The sequence below is a fragment of the Anopheles darlingi genome, chromosome 2 (assembly GCF_943734745.1).
Source record: "Anopheles darlingi chromosome 2, idAnoDarlMG_H_01, whole genome shotgun sequence".
Lineage (NCBI taxonomy): Eukaryota > Metazoa > Arthropoda > Insecta > Diptera > Culicidae > Anopheles > Anopheles darlingi.
Genome location: NC_064874.1, coordinates 41674403 through 41686902, shown reverse-complemented (window position 1 = coordinate 41686902; position 12500 = coordinate 41674403). Strand labels below are relative to the sequence as shown.

Here is a 12500-nt window from a genome sequence, read left to right as displayed (position 1 = left end):
GGGTAATCAATTGGACAATGTAAACGCAGTAGGCGAAAAGGAAGCCCAAAACCCTTTGTTGTGCCGTTGATCCACAGTATAGAATTCGCGAGTTTCTTTATTCTTTATTGTTCAAACAAAAATCATCAAAACTTGGTTTTATTCGCTGATTTTTAGTTATCATCTAACCCGGTTGGTATGTTTATTTCTTTCACCAATTAATTTGTAGTTTTGGCTTTAAGCATTTACAGTTTTGCCTGTGAAAGAACTTCAAATGTAAATCCGTTTTTACATAGCTCTTCGATGAGGCTCGTTTTGGCAAATGCAGCTCCCGGAGTTAAAAAGCCTCCCCTGTAAAACAAAACGGTATATGGTTATTATCAGACGCGTTTGATGATACGGCAAATACTCACTCTCCCGGCATACTGTCCCCTTCCAGTAGGATGGTCCGGGCACATAACAGCAGCGAAACACATGTTGCACCGTAGCCCGGGTTAGTTCCGGTTACCTTCGTGCGAATCACCTTGTTCGGTGGAGTAGTGTACTTGTCCGTTGGACTGGCTAGCTTTTCCTCCCATCCCTTTCCTTCAAAGTATAATGCAAAATCCACATTGTTCATCGCTTGATCGCTGGGGCCCTCGTGCGACACCAGACCCAGCGAGAACAGTCTCGGATAGTTCAGCAAAAGCTGTTTTCCGAAGTTGGTCTTCACCATCAACCAAAATATAGCTCCTATGAAGGATACCGCCAACACTTCCGAAAGCCCTCTAAAAAGATAAAGAATTAAATTACATCCGGAAGAACATTTATAACACGGAACAGTGATAAGCATACCCGAATGATATGTAAGCTCGCATCTGCAAAGGTCGTTTGTTTTCCGTTTCATAGAAAAATCTCTGCGTTCGAGCAACACAGGATCGATCAGCTCCCTGGAATGGCAGTGACCACTTGTTCCCGTGCTCTGACCGATGGATGGTCGGTCTTTCCTGCAATTTTGGTCTCACGTCGGGCAGTTTCTTTGCAAACAGTTGCCGCCGTATCGCTCCTATCTCCCGCATGTTAGCCATCGCATGCACAGCGGATGCCCAAGTGCCATAGTGAATGGCACCCATTTCTTTGCGACCTTTCTGTTTCGAGAAAATGTAACTCTCCACCGAATTTACCACACCGTCGAATTGCTGCTCCAAAAACACGGTTCCCATGTCGGCCGGAATACTGTCGAATCCACATGCCGATATCATGTATATGCCCTTCTCCTTAGCGGCCTCGTGGTACTTTAGCTGCATTCCCTCCAGGAACTGCGGCTCACCACTTACATCGACATGATGGGTACGAGCCTCCAAGCACGCCTTCAGTACCGGTTCTCCAAACAGCCGGTATGGTCCGCAACAGTTCACAATCACGCGACAATCGCGTGCCATGTTGTTCAACGAATCCTGATTATTTATATCCGCCAGGACGATCGGCACGTTGGACAGATCCGTCTTAGCCTTTGCTCCCACTTCCTTCAGCACTTCTTCCAGCTTGTTTTGGCTTCGTCCGGCGATTCCCCATCGCATGTTGCCCAGCAGCTTTATGCTCTCTAGCACGGTATACTTCCCGGTGAAACCGCTCGCTCCGAATATGACGACATCCAGCTTTCGTGCAAGATTCATTGCTGAAATATGGAACATTTCACAAAATTACCGCTTTGTAATGTTGGTTAACTTAAAACTTAAATTTATTAACACAGCGCGCACTAATCATTAATCAGCACCAGCTACGAACCAATCATCACAGCAAAATCATGTAAACAGCATAAATTTCTTATCATTTTCGTCCTTTTTCATTAAAATACACACTTACCTGAGCGATTAGGATGAACAACAGCTTAGGTAGACACTTAAAACACGAAATCCGGCCTCGTTTATCCTATAATCTGTAGAAAAAAGGCTTCCGTATCAACGACACCGAGCATAAATCGTGCCGAGTGCCAAATTTACTCCGTCATCTGCTCAGCAGCTCTTCATGTAATCTCCTCCCACTTCGCCCACCGAGATAACAAACTTTTGGGTCCAAAAGATCACCAGGCGGTTATACACCTGCGCTAAACTCTGAGGAAAAATTTAAACATGAATTACTATTACACGAGCATATGTACTTTGCAGTTCAATGATTGTAAAGATCTCTCGTCATTTTATCAGTTATGTATATAAAAATACTATTTAAAATTCACAGAAAAAAAAACAAAAATTATACACACATAAATTATGGAAAGGCGTTCTCACAAGGGACAAAGAGGATAAATAAAACTGGTAGCAATAGACGCTTACTGGTAAAATTATGCAAATCAGTACCAGAACCAAAACAAACCCATCAACACGTGTCCATGGGACAATTTGCCGCCATCCACTAGCTCATCATGTATACTGCTCGGAACCGAGGCATGCGCAGGATGCAGTAAAGGACATAAAGCACAATTCGAAACCGGCGGAAAGTGCTGAATGTTTAAAGGCTAACCACATCAGTTGACCCAGCACCATCCATCGGAATGGGTCCCGATCACGCAACCGAGCGACGCCCGGTTCAACGGTTTTGGATATCTGTTTGAACTCTGTTTGTGACTCGAAGTGATTTAGTGTATACCTGTTATGTTGGGCCATACGCTCAAACAGCTCGTTAGTGGTTCCAAATAAAAACCAATCGAATGGAAGGATAGAGATTTCTGGATTAATCCAGGTTTTGTGAACAATCGTATCGTCTCTGTTGCTCTGGTGACGCAGTCACCATCACAAACCTGCAGTGTCCAGTGATGCACTGTCCGTTAAGGATAACAGGAAATAATGGCTAATCATCGTACACATGATTCATAATTCATCACGTCCGGCTGTATTACCGACCGTTTGAATACAATCTTTCGGCTGGCTCATACTGGGCCCACATTCTGGCATACTATACAACGTGTTCCGTGCGTAGATCTGTAATCACGACTCTCCTGCAAATAGCCAATGGCTAGTTTGTATGATATTCGTACCCAGTCGCCGGTTCAAGGTCAGTGACGGACGCCGGATTTTTACTGTGTACTGAGTCATGGTGAGGTTCACATCGGGGCGGGTTGCGTGACCGGTCAAATGGATTGAATTTTAATGATAATTTTTCATTCCTCGCTCGGTCGGAGTGGTCCATTTCGAGGGAAAATCGCTTCCCCGTTCACTGTACACCGTGTGTTGTTCGATTACGGGAGGAACAGGATAGCGGTCGATAGATATATATTTATGTACCCGTTCCATTGCACGATTCCATGTGTATCTTTCGTGTGACGTTGTTGTTACTGCCCATCGAAAGTGCCTACATCCTTGACCTATATCTATAATGGATGGTGTAGGACATATCGGATAAAGCGTACAGTTTAATATTCTAAACGGTTACTTTTTTACCATATTTTTCATCACACAAGCGATTTGTGTCACTAAATGGAAGATAGGACAACTAAATAAAAAATGGTTTTAACATTAGCATACAGTTCATGCTATCGGGCTCTAGAACCAAGTTTAATCATTCACGATCTGATCTATGAGGAATTCGTAAGTTAAATTTAAACAGTAAACCGGATTAAAGTCCATGAAAATCGGATGTAAATGCAAACAGGTAGTTTAAAAATTGGACAACAATAATGCACTGATTCAGTACATTTTTTAGTATTTTATATTCAACTGCTGAATGAAAGTTCCAATGAAATAAAAGTGTACAATACTGCGCCATTGTAATACGATGCATGGTATCACATGGTAGACATCAAATCACCCTATTATTCCGAGGAATCCGGACTCACGCATCTACATTTCCTCTGTAGTTCAAACGACACCCAACGTTCAACGTGTTCTGTACTCCGGACATGCGATTGATGGCGCCAACCCGATGGCGCTCAATATGTCCTATCGATGCGTTTCCATACCGAGGCACTGTTTAGTGAACTGCTAGCTTCATTAACTGCCGTGAAGATCGGACGGGAAATGCCTACCAAATAATTGATTAACCATCACAATTTGTCAAACAAAAACGCATCAGCTTTGAGGTGATACGCGATGGCCGAAAACGTGAAAGTCGTTGTTCGGTGCCGGCCGATGAATAAACGGGAGCAACAATCGTGTTGTAAGGTAGGACCGAAAAACACCCAACTGGCGCCAACTTTTTTTTTTTGTAACGCATGCAGTGGGCATTAAAAGAACTCTTCTCATCAATTGTTTGTCTACTCCTTCAGAGTGTTATTCAAATCGATAATGCCTCGGTCAACTTGGAGAACCCTAATGATCGCAACGCACCGCAGAAAGCGTTCCAGTTCGACAATGCTTATGGTTATGCAGCAACAACGGAAAACATTTACAGCGATATATGTTATTCACTCGTTGAGGTAGGAGGAAGTTATTGGAGGGAGTCCTTAAGGGTGTTTTTCCGCAATGGCTCATTACTCAATCTGTTGTAATTTCAGAGTGTTCTCGAGGGTTATAATGCTACCATTTTCGCTTACGGTCAAACGGGTTGCGGTAAATCGCACACAATGCAGGGAACCACTTACAACATGTCAGCAGCCGATCCTAACAATGCCAACAATATCGGTATCATACCGCGATCCTTTGAGCATATATTCGAAGCAATATCATTGGCCAACGAGGTGCGCTATCTGGTGCTGGTTAGTTATCTGGAAATTTATAACGAAACAATACGGGATCTATTGCAACCAACACAATCACCTTCGGGTACGGGTACGGCGAGTAGTTTACCCATCAAGGAGGTGCCGGGGGAAGGTGTTATGGTTCAAAACCTTTCCCTTCACGCTGTCCACGGTATGAAGGAATGCATTGAGCTGCTAGAGTTGGGTGCCAAGAATCGGATGGTCGGTGCGACACTCATGAACATCGAAAGCTCCCGGTCACACTCGATCTTTACCATTAGCCTGGAGCAGATGTCGACCAGTGTTACCGGTACCGAGGCTGCAGCAATCAAACGTGGCAAGCTGAATCTCGTCGATCTGGCCGGTTCCGAACGGCAAAGTAAAACCGGTGCAACGGGTGACCGATTGAAGGAAGCAACGAAAATTAATCTTTCCCTTTCTGCCCTTGGCAATGTGATATCGGCACTAGTAGATGGAAAAACCAAACACATTCCCTACCGGGATTCGAAGCTAACGCGGCTGCTGCAGGATTCGCTGGGAGGCAACACGAAAACGCTTATGATCGCTTGCATCTCTCCAGCAGATTACAATTACGATGAAACACTATCCACTTTGCGGTACGCAAGTCGCGCCAAGAATATAGCAAATAAACCACGCGTAAACGAGGATCCAAAGGATACGATGCTGCGCGAATATCAGCAGGAGATCATGCGCTTAAAGGAGCTCCTGAAGGAAGCACCACACACCACCACAGAGAATGGTTTCAGTGAGGCAAGGTTCGACGAGGAGAAACAATCATTAAAATTACAATACGATCAGGAGGTAACACGGTTAAGACAGGGGTATGAGCAACAAAAGATCGCCAAACAGGAACTGGTGAAAGATATTGAAAAGATCAAATCATACTACGAGCAGCAGATGCAACACCTAACATCGAAAAAGCTGAACGAGGTACCGGAAAACAGGGAACTAACGAATGGCATTTCTAGTGGTAATCGCAAGGAGATCTACGAACGCATTAAGCAGATCAAGGATGCACTCGTAGGGGGCGAGCGAGCGAACGACATTCAGCTGAAGGAAAAGCGTTATCGCAATAAGCTGGCTTCGGAGAAGAGAATCAACGCTCTGGCGCAAGCATTGGGCAAAATAGAGCAAACCGAAGATCGCGATTTGCTCCAATGTCATTATACCGACACGCAGCAGGAGCTAAAGAAGCGCTACGATCAGATAAGAGCACTTCGCAAACGCACCAAAGCCCTCGAACAGGAAGTATCCGACATTGAAGGAGAGTTTCAGCGTGAACGAGATGATTATCTTGCAACCATCCGATTACTGGAGAAGAAGATTTTGTTCTACGAAGCCGTATTCCACAAAGCAATGCCTGTCCTCAGGAAGGACGGACGGTACTGGAATCTGGAGTCCTTGGAAAAGGAGTCTGAATGGAGCGACGATCTGCGCAAGTGGCGGTTACCGGACGATGCATTGTTGCGCTTGCGGTTACCACCGGCCGAAACGCCACCACCCGAGGAAGACACCTCCCCTGGCAAAGTGTCTGGGCGTGAAAGTCAAACTTCACTCACGGCTCCGGGGCGATTGGAGCGCAGCTCAACGATGATCCTTGCCAAATTGCCACAGTTTGAACGCGGTATTCACACGCTACCACGTCCCGAGGACCAGCTACCGGGACCACAGCGGAAGGAATTTCTCAGCAAAAGCACCAACTCGAACCCATTTCCGAAGATCGAAGATGTGGCGCTGGCCTACTTTCGACCGCGCCGTGCTGCCGAGCTGGTGTATAAAAGTGGATGGCGCACTGTCCCGAAGTGATGTTTCTATAGCCTTCATTTTGAAGCCGCTCTACCCTTTTTAAGAATGTTAAATGATATTTATTTTATAATAAATATTACCGTTCCCAAAACATCCGATCCTCCTGCATGGTCTCAGTTAAGTTTAACGAAAAGATTACTGCCCAAATAGGTCGGTAGCTCGAGAGAGTACTTCTCCTCCAACCTCTTTGGAACAAAGCGACCACCAAGGTAGTGCTGCGCATTAAGTAGTCGTTTTGCACAAAGCTTTGGCGCTGTAAGGGATATCAGGCAGGCAGGCTGAATATCACATTCGTTTTGGGGCCCTTCTTCTACGTTCCAACCACTCGGAATATCGATGCTGACGATAGGAAGCTTCGACCGTTGCAATACGTTCATTATCGGAAGAAAGGAATCACGTACCGGAGGTTTGAAGCTAAACCCGAAAAGGGCATCCACGATCAAGCCGAACTCTTGTTCCACCGATGCACCGTCGGGACAGTCGGTGGTAACGGTGATTCCCATCGATTCTGCCTGATGTTGCAAGTTTCTAAAAAGTTCCTTCTCCGTCCTTTTCGGGTAGTATACGTATGGATTATAGTTCATAAGCGCTAGATGTCTGGCGGCCACCAGTCCGTCACCTCCATTATTGCCAGGACCGCAACATATCAGAATTTTGTTGCTTTTCAAACTGGAACAGTTTAATGCATCTTAGGAATATTAATATAATGCATCCTAAGAATATTACGAAGTGATATCGGCTTAAGCAAACGATTTACCTTTCCGGTGCATAAGCATCGGCGATAACATGAGCGCAGCTTAAGCCGGCCAATTCCATCAGCTGATCTACGCTGAACTTGTACTCGTTGAACAGCTCCTCGTCGATACTGATCGCTTCTTGTTGATTCAAGTATTTCATTCTGCTGGCCCTTGATCCCGTGGAATGCAGTCTTTTGGCGCACTAAAACAAACCGAATAACAGAATAAGTAATTACACATTTATTCGCTAGCGAGTAAGATCAGGTGAGTCGCTTGCTGAAACAGGCTCATCGGTATTCGGAGGAACGCGCGAATCGCGAGTGATTTGTTGGTTTGATTAGAAACAGCCTAATTAAGTCGATTTATCCGATTTACCTGAGATACGTGAATTAATAATCGCACAAAACGGCACTTTTGGGGAAAACTCATTTTGTTGTTTACTTTTTATTTACGTTACCCCACGTTACGCTACGTTACGCTAGCACAACTTCTGGCACTTTGAATCGGTTCTATTCTTTAGCCCCTGAAACTCTGCAACATGTTGCGATTTTTTAAAATTATCGTTGAAACCCGTACGAAAAAAAAGTATTTTCTTTGTATCGGTCACTGGTGGTTAGTGTTGCACATGAAAACCACTAACAATTTTTTTAACTCAATTTCGTATAGGTCTGCGTTGAGGAAATAAAGTTATTTTCTCCATTTCTACCGCCAATACATCCTGAAAATATTGCGTTAATTGCGAACTACATAGATAATTGGATAGCCTTTTAGCACTCTACACGATGGTGACGACGTAAAACTGGGGAACCTTCAGGTGCTTTGGAAATCAAAGTTATTATTTAGCAAATTGATCCAACAAAACGAAATCGGCTTACATACTACCTAGGACACTTCTCCACGCTCGCCACGCTTGTCTTATCAGCTCAATCAGCGAGCAAATTTTGCCATTTTGCGATACGACTTTCGCAATTCATCAATCGATTTTGCACGCGAATATTGCGAAGGTCAGTGCGTGTTATCTAGTGGTGCGAATATTTTTCGCTAATCTCCTACCGATAAGCGGGGAACGTGCGAAACGAATGGCCAACAAAGACGTTCAGTGACCCCTTTGATAGCAATGCATCTAGCAGGAGTACATTCGTACTTGGAAAAGGATATCAAAAGGAAGTCCTTTTCCAAAAACTAAACATCCGGTGCCCGAAACGAGAGTCCTACCCCTCGAATAAACCGGTTCAGATTCAACTCAGCTTCAGCTCGGTGAGCCTGTCATTTTGATACAGTGATGATCATTTTGTCAAAAAAAAGCAAAAAACTTGAGGAAAGATTTTTGTCGCACGAAGAAGTTCTCGTCGTCTCGCAAATTTCGTCTTTTAACTCCAACGAAAAAGAACATCCGGCAAGATGCAGGGCCTTACCATGGCTAGTTTGAAGAAAAACCCAGCGGTAGGTTACGTTAAAGTGAAAAAATACGGCCAATGCTTGCAAAGAATATCCGCATCCTTGGTTACGTCACAGTGAAACTAGACGGAAAAAGGAAAAGTCGCAGATAAATCGCTTGATAACATTGTTGCGTTTCTTCCGATTGTAGCTCATCCCGCTGTACGTTTGTATCGCGCTGGGTGGTGCCGGCGCCGTGTTCTACACGCTCCGCTTGGCCCTCCGTAGCCCCGAGGTCACCTGGAACCGCAAGTCCAACCCGGAGCCGTGGGAAGAGTACAGAAACAAGCAGCATAAGGTGACTTTCATTTTATATAACACAATAAGGTGGTTCTTCCCGACCGCAAGGTGCCAGGATGATCACTTATAAATAGGTGGCTGGTCCATGAAAGTTCTAGTAAACAAACTTTTCTCCCTCCCCGTCCCTGGCGGTCTATTTACAGTTCTACTCTCCGATCCGAGACTACTCGAGCATCGCCAGCCCGGCCCCGAAGTACACCGATTAAGTGCACATCAGCTCCTAAAGGCCGCCGGCTAGAATGAGGAAAGCAAGAAACAGTTATCCTTAGCACCAACAAGAGACCATTATCCGTGTGACCGTTCCCCGCAGTAGTGCCGTTTAATCCGACGCGTTGTTAAAACAGCCGCAACATTGATTCGAGCAACAGAAATCGTATTGGACCCTCTTGATGCACTGTGCGTTTCGAGAGAAATTCGTCAAAGACCATCGATTGGCGCTTCTTCTGGTTTGGTTGGCATTGCATATTCTAAGTTGTAAATATGGTCCAAATCGTATGGTAACCGGGAGTCATTAAACGGCTAATAAAACCTGCTGTTGGAAACACAAAAGGGTTCTCAAAGGCGCCTACCGATTCTTTGTTATACATTGCACCGCATTTTAATCGATTAATTGAATATCATCAAAAGGGTTTGTTATTTAGGCGAAACTGAGCGGTCAGCATTATGTGAGCATTACCTGTAAAGGACCTCGAATGTCTAAAGGAGCTAACATCGGATTCCATAACCATAATTCAGAATTACTGAACTTTTTATTCATCCTTTCCCAGGACTTCATAAAATCCTAATTAGCCTTAAGCCCTCCACACAGTGCATTCGGAACGGAACGTAAAGAACGTTACGTTCCGTTACGCATCCAGTGTATGGGTTTAAACTCGTTACTCGACTGCTCTATTGTCAGGTGGCGGTTGTTAACGGACGCTCGATTTGTTTGGTCGTTTTCTACGATTTTACGCGCGCGTATTTTGTGAACCGTGGAATTCGACTGATTTTCGAATGTTTGGTCTATTCGCATCCTTTCCGTGAAGCAATCCTGCAGTGAAACGATGGCACAAAGTGACCGTGTGACGGACCTGATTATGCATTATTATTTACAGCATGGACGCAACCGTGATCTGGAGAAATATCTTCGCTTGCGACGGTTATCGAGTGCTACGCGCTCGTCCAGCGATGGAAGCCTGCCGAATTTGTGTCCCAGCAGCGGTTGTGCGGCCGCTGAACGATCCGGAGCTGGTCGATCGATGGAAAACCTGTCCACACTACGCCAAGAAGCGGAACGGCAGGAGGTGGCCGAAGGCGAGCAGTCGATTCACCGCAAAAATGCATCTGCCGGAAGCGGTAAATCATCGAACAACAGCGCAAAGCAGGCCGATGGCGAAGGCGAAGCAGTAGGCGGTGATGCGGTGAAAGGTGTTACCGTACGAGAGAAGAAGGTCGAGCAGAAGAGTGGCCGCAACTTTAACTTCAACCTGGAATCAGTGATTGAAATAAATCTGCCACCTCCTCCAAACATAACGATCGCGGGAGGCGCGGTTACTGCCCCGATCGTGCCTCCATCGATTATGTGTAGCCAAATGGCAGCGGCCCCTTTACAGCCCGCTGCCAACACCAGTGCGAAGAAGGAGCCACCGTTGAGGCTTGTGGTGCATGAGAACAGTACCCAAACCCCGGTGACTCCGGAGGATGATCCAATACGGCCCGTTGTGAAACCCTCGAGTTCCTCAGCCCAGCCCGGTGGTGGCAACGAGGAAACACTGGACAGCACGAAAGATCTTTCACCGGGCAGTAGCGTCGCCTCGAACCGCCAAAAGCTCGAGTGGGACTCGCTGGGAGATATCGGGTACGATTCCAGCGAACGCTTACAGTTCTGCGGTGCGGCGGATTTAAACGAAACCGAGAAACGGTGCCTACAGCGGTACTTTGCTCGCAAAGGTCTCACCTTCGATCGGAGCGTCGTCGTGGTGCGCCAGCGAGAGGAAAAGGAACGTAAAGTGGCCGCAAAGGCTGCACAGCAAGAAGTATCCATCGTGCTAGCGAATCCCGGTGCCCAAAGCACTCCAAAACCATCGTGCAGCGCGACCGTGATGACGGCGAAGCTGGAAGCTGCCAAAGCCACGCAAACTTCTCTTCGCATTAGCCGCGCGTTGGAATCCCGTGGCGTACAGGCAGTTGGCGAAGAGCAACCGCAGCGTGACCGAGAAGACAAGGGAATTGGCACCGAAAGTTGCACGATGGCATCGGTCGATGCAGCGGAAAGCTTTGAGTTCTTTCCTCGCTCCGCACCGGGAACGGGTAGCAACGGTGGTACGAGCGTCGCTTCGCTCTCCACGACGTCTCACCACTCTTCCTCAACGACATCCTCATCTGGCGATGGTCCCAGTTCTGCCACTCTTAAACCGACATTTGATGACGAGGTCAAACTGGGGCTCACGCTCTACAACTCCATCCAGGAGCTTAGCAGCATGCCAACAGGTGTGAAGCAAAGTTTAATCGATAAAATATTCCGAAAACTGACGCGCCACGATCCGAAAAAGCGGACACGCGAACAGCTGCTTCGGGATTACGCGACGGCCGTTCGCGAGAGGCGTACTGGAGGGAGCGCACCACCGGCAGACCAAGCCAACAACGTGTACGATGATGTAAGTCCTTCAGGGGAACACGATGTCCCGAGCGGATCGAGTTTCCGGCCGGAGGAAAAGGAAGAACTAGATCGTAGTTTAGGTGTCGAAGAGCTGGTAGTAGACGAAACGAAAGATCCAGAAGATCGCTTCACAAGCGAAGAGAATGTCGTTGCCGTTGAAGGTTCCGTGCAAGGTTTATCGTCAGGATCGAATGACGCTCAGAATGCCGTACCGTCCCTCGGTGATATCGGCGCTTCATCTTCCGCTGGTGGCCTTTGTTCGATTCAAACGGTCTCGTCATCACACCAGGAATCGGTTGGTACAGCAAAAGAGAATGTGCCAGAAAGCGAACCGGCAGCCAGGGATAAGCGTGTGCGTAAGGCCATGCAGGACTATCTGCGGCCGATGACACAGTCGGAGGTAGAGTATGAAAACTTTAAAGAACTTCAGAAACGTGCCCAGCGTGCGAAGGAGCCACAACTTGCACTGATTGATCGTGAGATTGAACAGTTGTTGGTGCGCAAAATGCTGCTTCTAAGTGCCGATACCGATCGTCGCACTACCGGCGAGACCGGTAAGGGACTGTCGGTGGCACAACAACGGAACAATGCATTGCCAAGTGAACGGAGCGGAACTGTATACACATCAGTACATGAGTCTACCTCCGGTTCGACCTGCGGCGAACCGAACAGTAGTGGTCGCGCATCGAAGGATAGTTCCGCATGGAACTCGCATTACCACATGGCCAAAGTCATCAAAACGCGGTCCAAGCTGGAAACTCCTACTAGCCCTTCGGACGTTAGCATTCCGACGTTTATCAAGCAGAAAAAGGATCAATTCATCGACAACTACGATCAAGTGCGGCGCGAAAGACGCGCCTTCGAGGAACAGAACCACATCTACACCCGTCCGTACAGCGGTCAACGCAGTGACGCTATCCGGCGGCAGGAG

The 12500-nt window shown here is 46.8% G+C and overlaps 5 protein-coding genes across 5 annotated transcripts in view; 3 read left to right on the top strand and 2 right to left on the bottom strand.

Annotated features, from left to right (window-relative positions):
- Window positions 1-121: 121 nt before the first annotated feature.
- LOC125949344 (saccharopine dehydrogenase-like oxidoreductase) lies at window positions 122-2068 on the bottom strand. Its single transcript, XM_049676308.1, has 4 exons — window positions 1825-2068; window positions 814-1636; window positions 393-746; window positions 122-330 (listed from the first exon to the last, which is right to left on the bottom strand). The coding sequence occupies exons 2-4, from the start codon at window positions 1632-1634 to the stop codon at window positions 225-227; spliced, it is 1281 nt and encodes a 426-aa protein (XP_049532265.1). The 5' UTR covers window positions 1635-1636; window positions 1825-2068; the 3' UTR covers window positions 122-224.
- A 1753-nt stretch (window positions 2069-3821) lies between these two features.
- LOC125949281 (osmotic avoidance abnormal protein 3) lies at window positions 3822-6552 on the top strand. The gene is made up of 3 exons (XM_049676185.1): window positions 3822-4115; window positions 4220-4369; window positions 4448-6552. Exons 1-3 carry the CDS (start codon window positions 4044-4046, stop codon window positions 6455-6457), a joined length of 2232 nt encoding a protein of 743 aa, XP_049532142.1. The 5' UTR covers window positions 3822-4043; the 3' UTR covers window positions 6458-6552.
- Window positions 6489-7654, bottom strand: LOC125949395 (NAD(P)H-hydrate epimerase). The gene is made up of 3 exons (XM_049676379.1): window positions 7570-7654; window positions 7215-7396; window positions 6489-7126 (listed from the first exon to the last, which is right to left on the bottom strand). Exons 1-3 carry the CDS (start codon window positions 7621-7623, stop codon window positions 6571-6573), a joined length of 792 nt encoding a protein of 263 aa, XP_049532336.1. The 5' UTR covers window positions 7624-7654; the 3' UTR covers window positions 6489-6570.
- An 825-nt stretch (window positions 7655-8479) lies between these two features.
- LOC125949460 (cytochrome c oxidase subunit NDUFA4) lies at window positions 8480-9496 on the top strand. The gene is made up of 3 exons (XM_049676471.1): window positions 8480-8637; window positions 8783-8929; window positions 9075-9496. The coding sequence occupies exons 1-3, from the start codon at window positions 8596-8598 to the stop codon at window positions 9135-9137; spliced, it is 252 nt and encodes an 83-aa protein (XP_049532428.1). The 5' UTR covers window positions 8480-8595; the 3' UTR covers window positions 9138-9496.
- Window positions 9497-9890: 394 nt separating this feature from the next.
- The window catches only part of LOC125949244 (Alstrom syndrome protein 1 homolog a-like), a 3936-nt gene continuing 1326 nt past the window's right edge, over window positions 9891-12500 (top strand). The window contains exon 1 of the mRNA XM_049676095.1: window positions 9891-12500. This exon is cut by the window's right edge and continues 1101 nt beyond it. Within this exon, the coding sequence (XP_049532052.1) occupies window positions 9975-12500 (2526 nt within the window). The 5' untranslated portion in view covers window positions 9891-9974.

What these genes read in the sequence shown, in the direction of transcription:
- LOC125949460 (XM_049676471.1), top strand. Translation starts at nt 8,596, where the DNA reads ATGCAGGGCCTTACCATGGCTAGTTTGAAGAAAAACCCAGCG. An exon ending in GTTTGAAGAAAAACCCAGCG is followed by an intron (nt 8,638 to 8,782) that starts GTAGGTTACGTT and finishes TTCCGATTGTAG; the next exon opens with CTCATCCCGCTGTACGTTTG. An exon ending in ACAGAAACAAGCAGCATAAG is followed by an intron (nt 8,930 to 9,074) that starts GTGACTTTCATT and finishes GTCTATTTACAG; the next exon opens with TTCTACTCTCCGATCCGAGA.
- LOC125949344 (XM_049676308.1), bottom strand. Translation starts at nt 1,634, where the DNA reads ATGAATCTTGCACGAAAGCTGGATGTCGTCATATTCGGAGCGAGCGGT. An exon ending in CGAGCTTACATATCATTCGG is followed by an intron (nt 747 to 813) that starts GTATGCTTATCA and finishes TTATCTTTTTAG; the next exon opens with AGGGCTTTCGGAAGTGTTGG. An exon ending in GGGGACAGTATGCCGGGAGA is followed by an intron (nt 331 to 392) that starts GTGAGTATTTGC and finishes TTTGTTTTACAG; the next exon opens with GGGAGGCTTTTTAACTCCGG.
- LOC125949281 (XM_049676185.1), top strand. Translation starts at nt 4,044, where the DNA reads ATGGCCGAAAACGTGAAAGTCGTTGTTCGGTGCCGGCCGATGAATAAA. An exon ending in AGCAACAATCGTGTTGTAAG is followed by an intron (nt 4,116 to 4,219) that starts GTAGGACCGAAA and finishes CTACTCCTTCAG; the next exon opens with AGTGTTATTCAAATCGATAA. An exon ending in TATGTTATTCACTCGTTGAG is followed by an intron (nt 4,370 to 4,447) that starts GTAGGAGGAAGT and finishes TTGTAATTTCAG; the next exon opens with AGTGTTCTCGAGGGTTATAA.
- LOC125949395 (XM_049676379.1), bottom strand. Translation starts at nt 7,623, where the DNA reads ATGAGTTTTCCCCAAAAGTGCCGTTTTGTGCGATTATTAATTCACGTA. An exon ending in TATTAATTCACGTATCTCAG is followed by an intron (nt 7,397 to 7,569) that starts GTAAATCGGATA and finishes GGTTTGTTTTAG; the next exon opens with TGCGCCAAAAGACTGCATTC. An exon ending in GATGCTTATGCACCGGAAAG is followed by an intron (nt 7,127 to 7,214) that starts GTAAATCGTTTG and finishes AAACTGTTCCAG; the next exon opens with TTTGAAAAGCAACAAAATTC.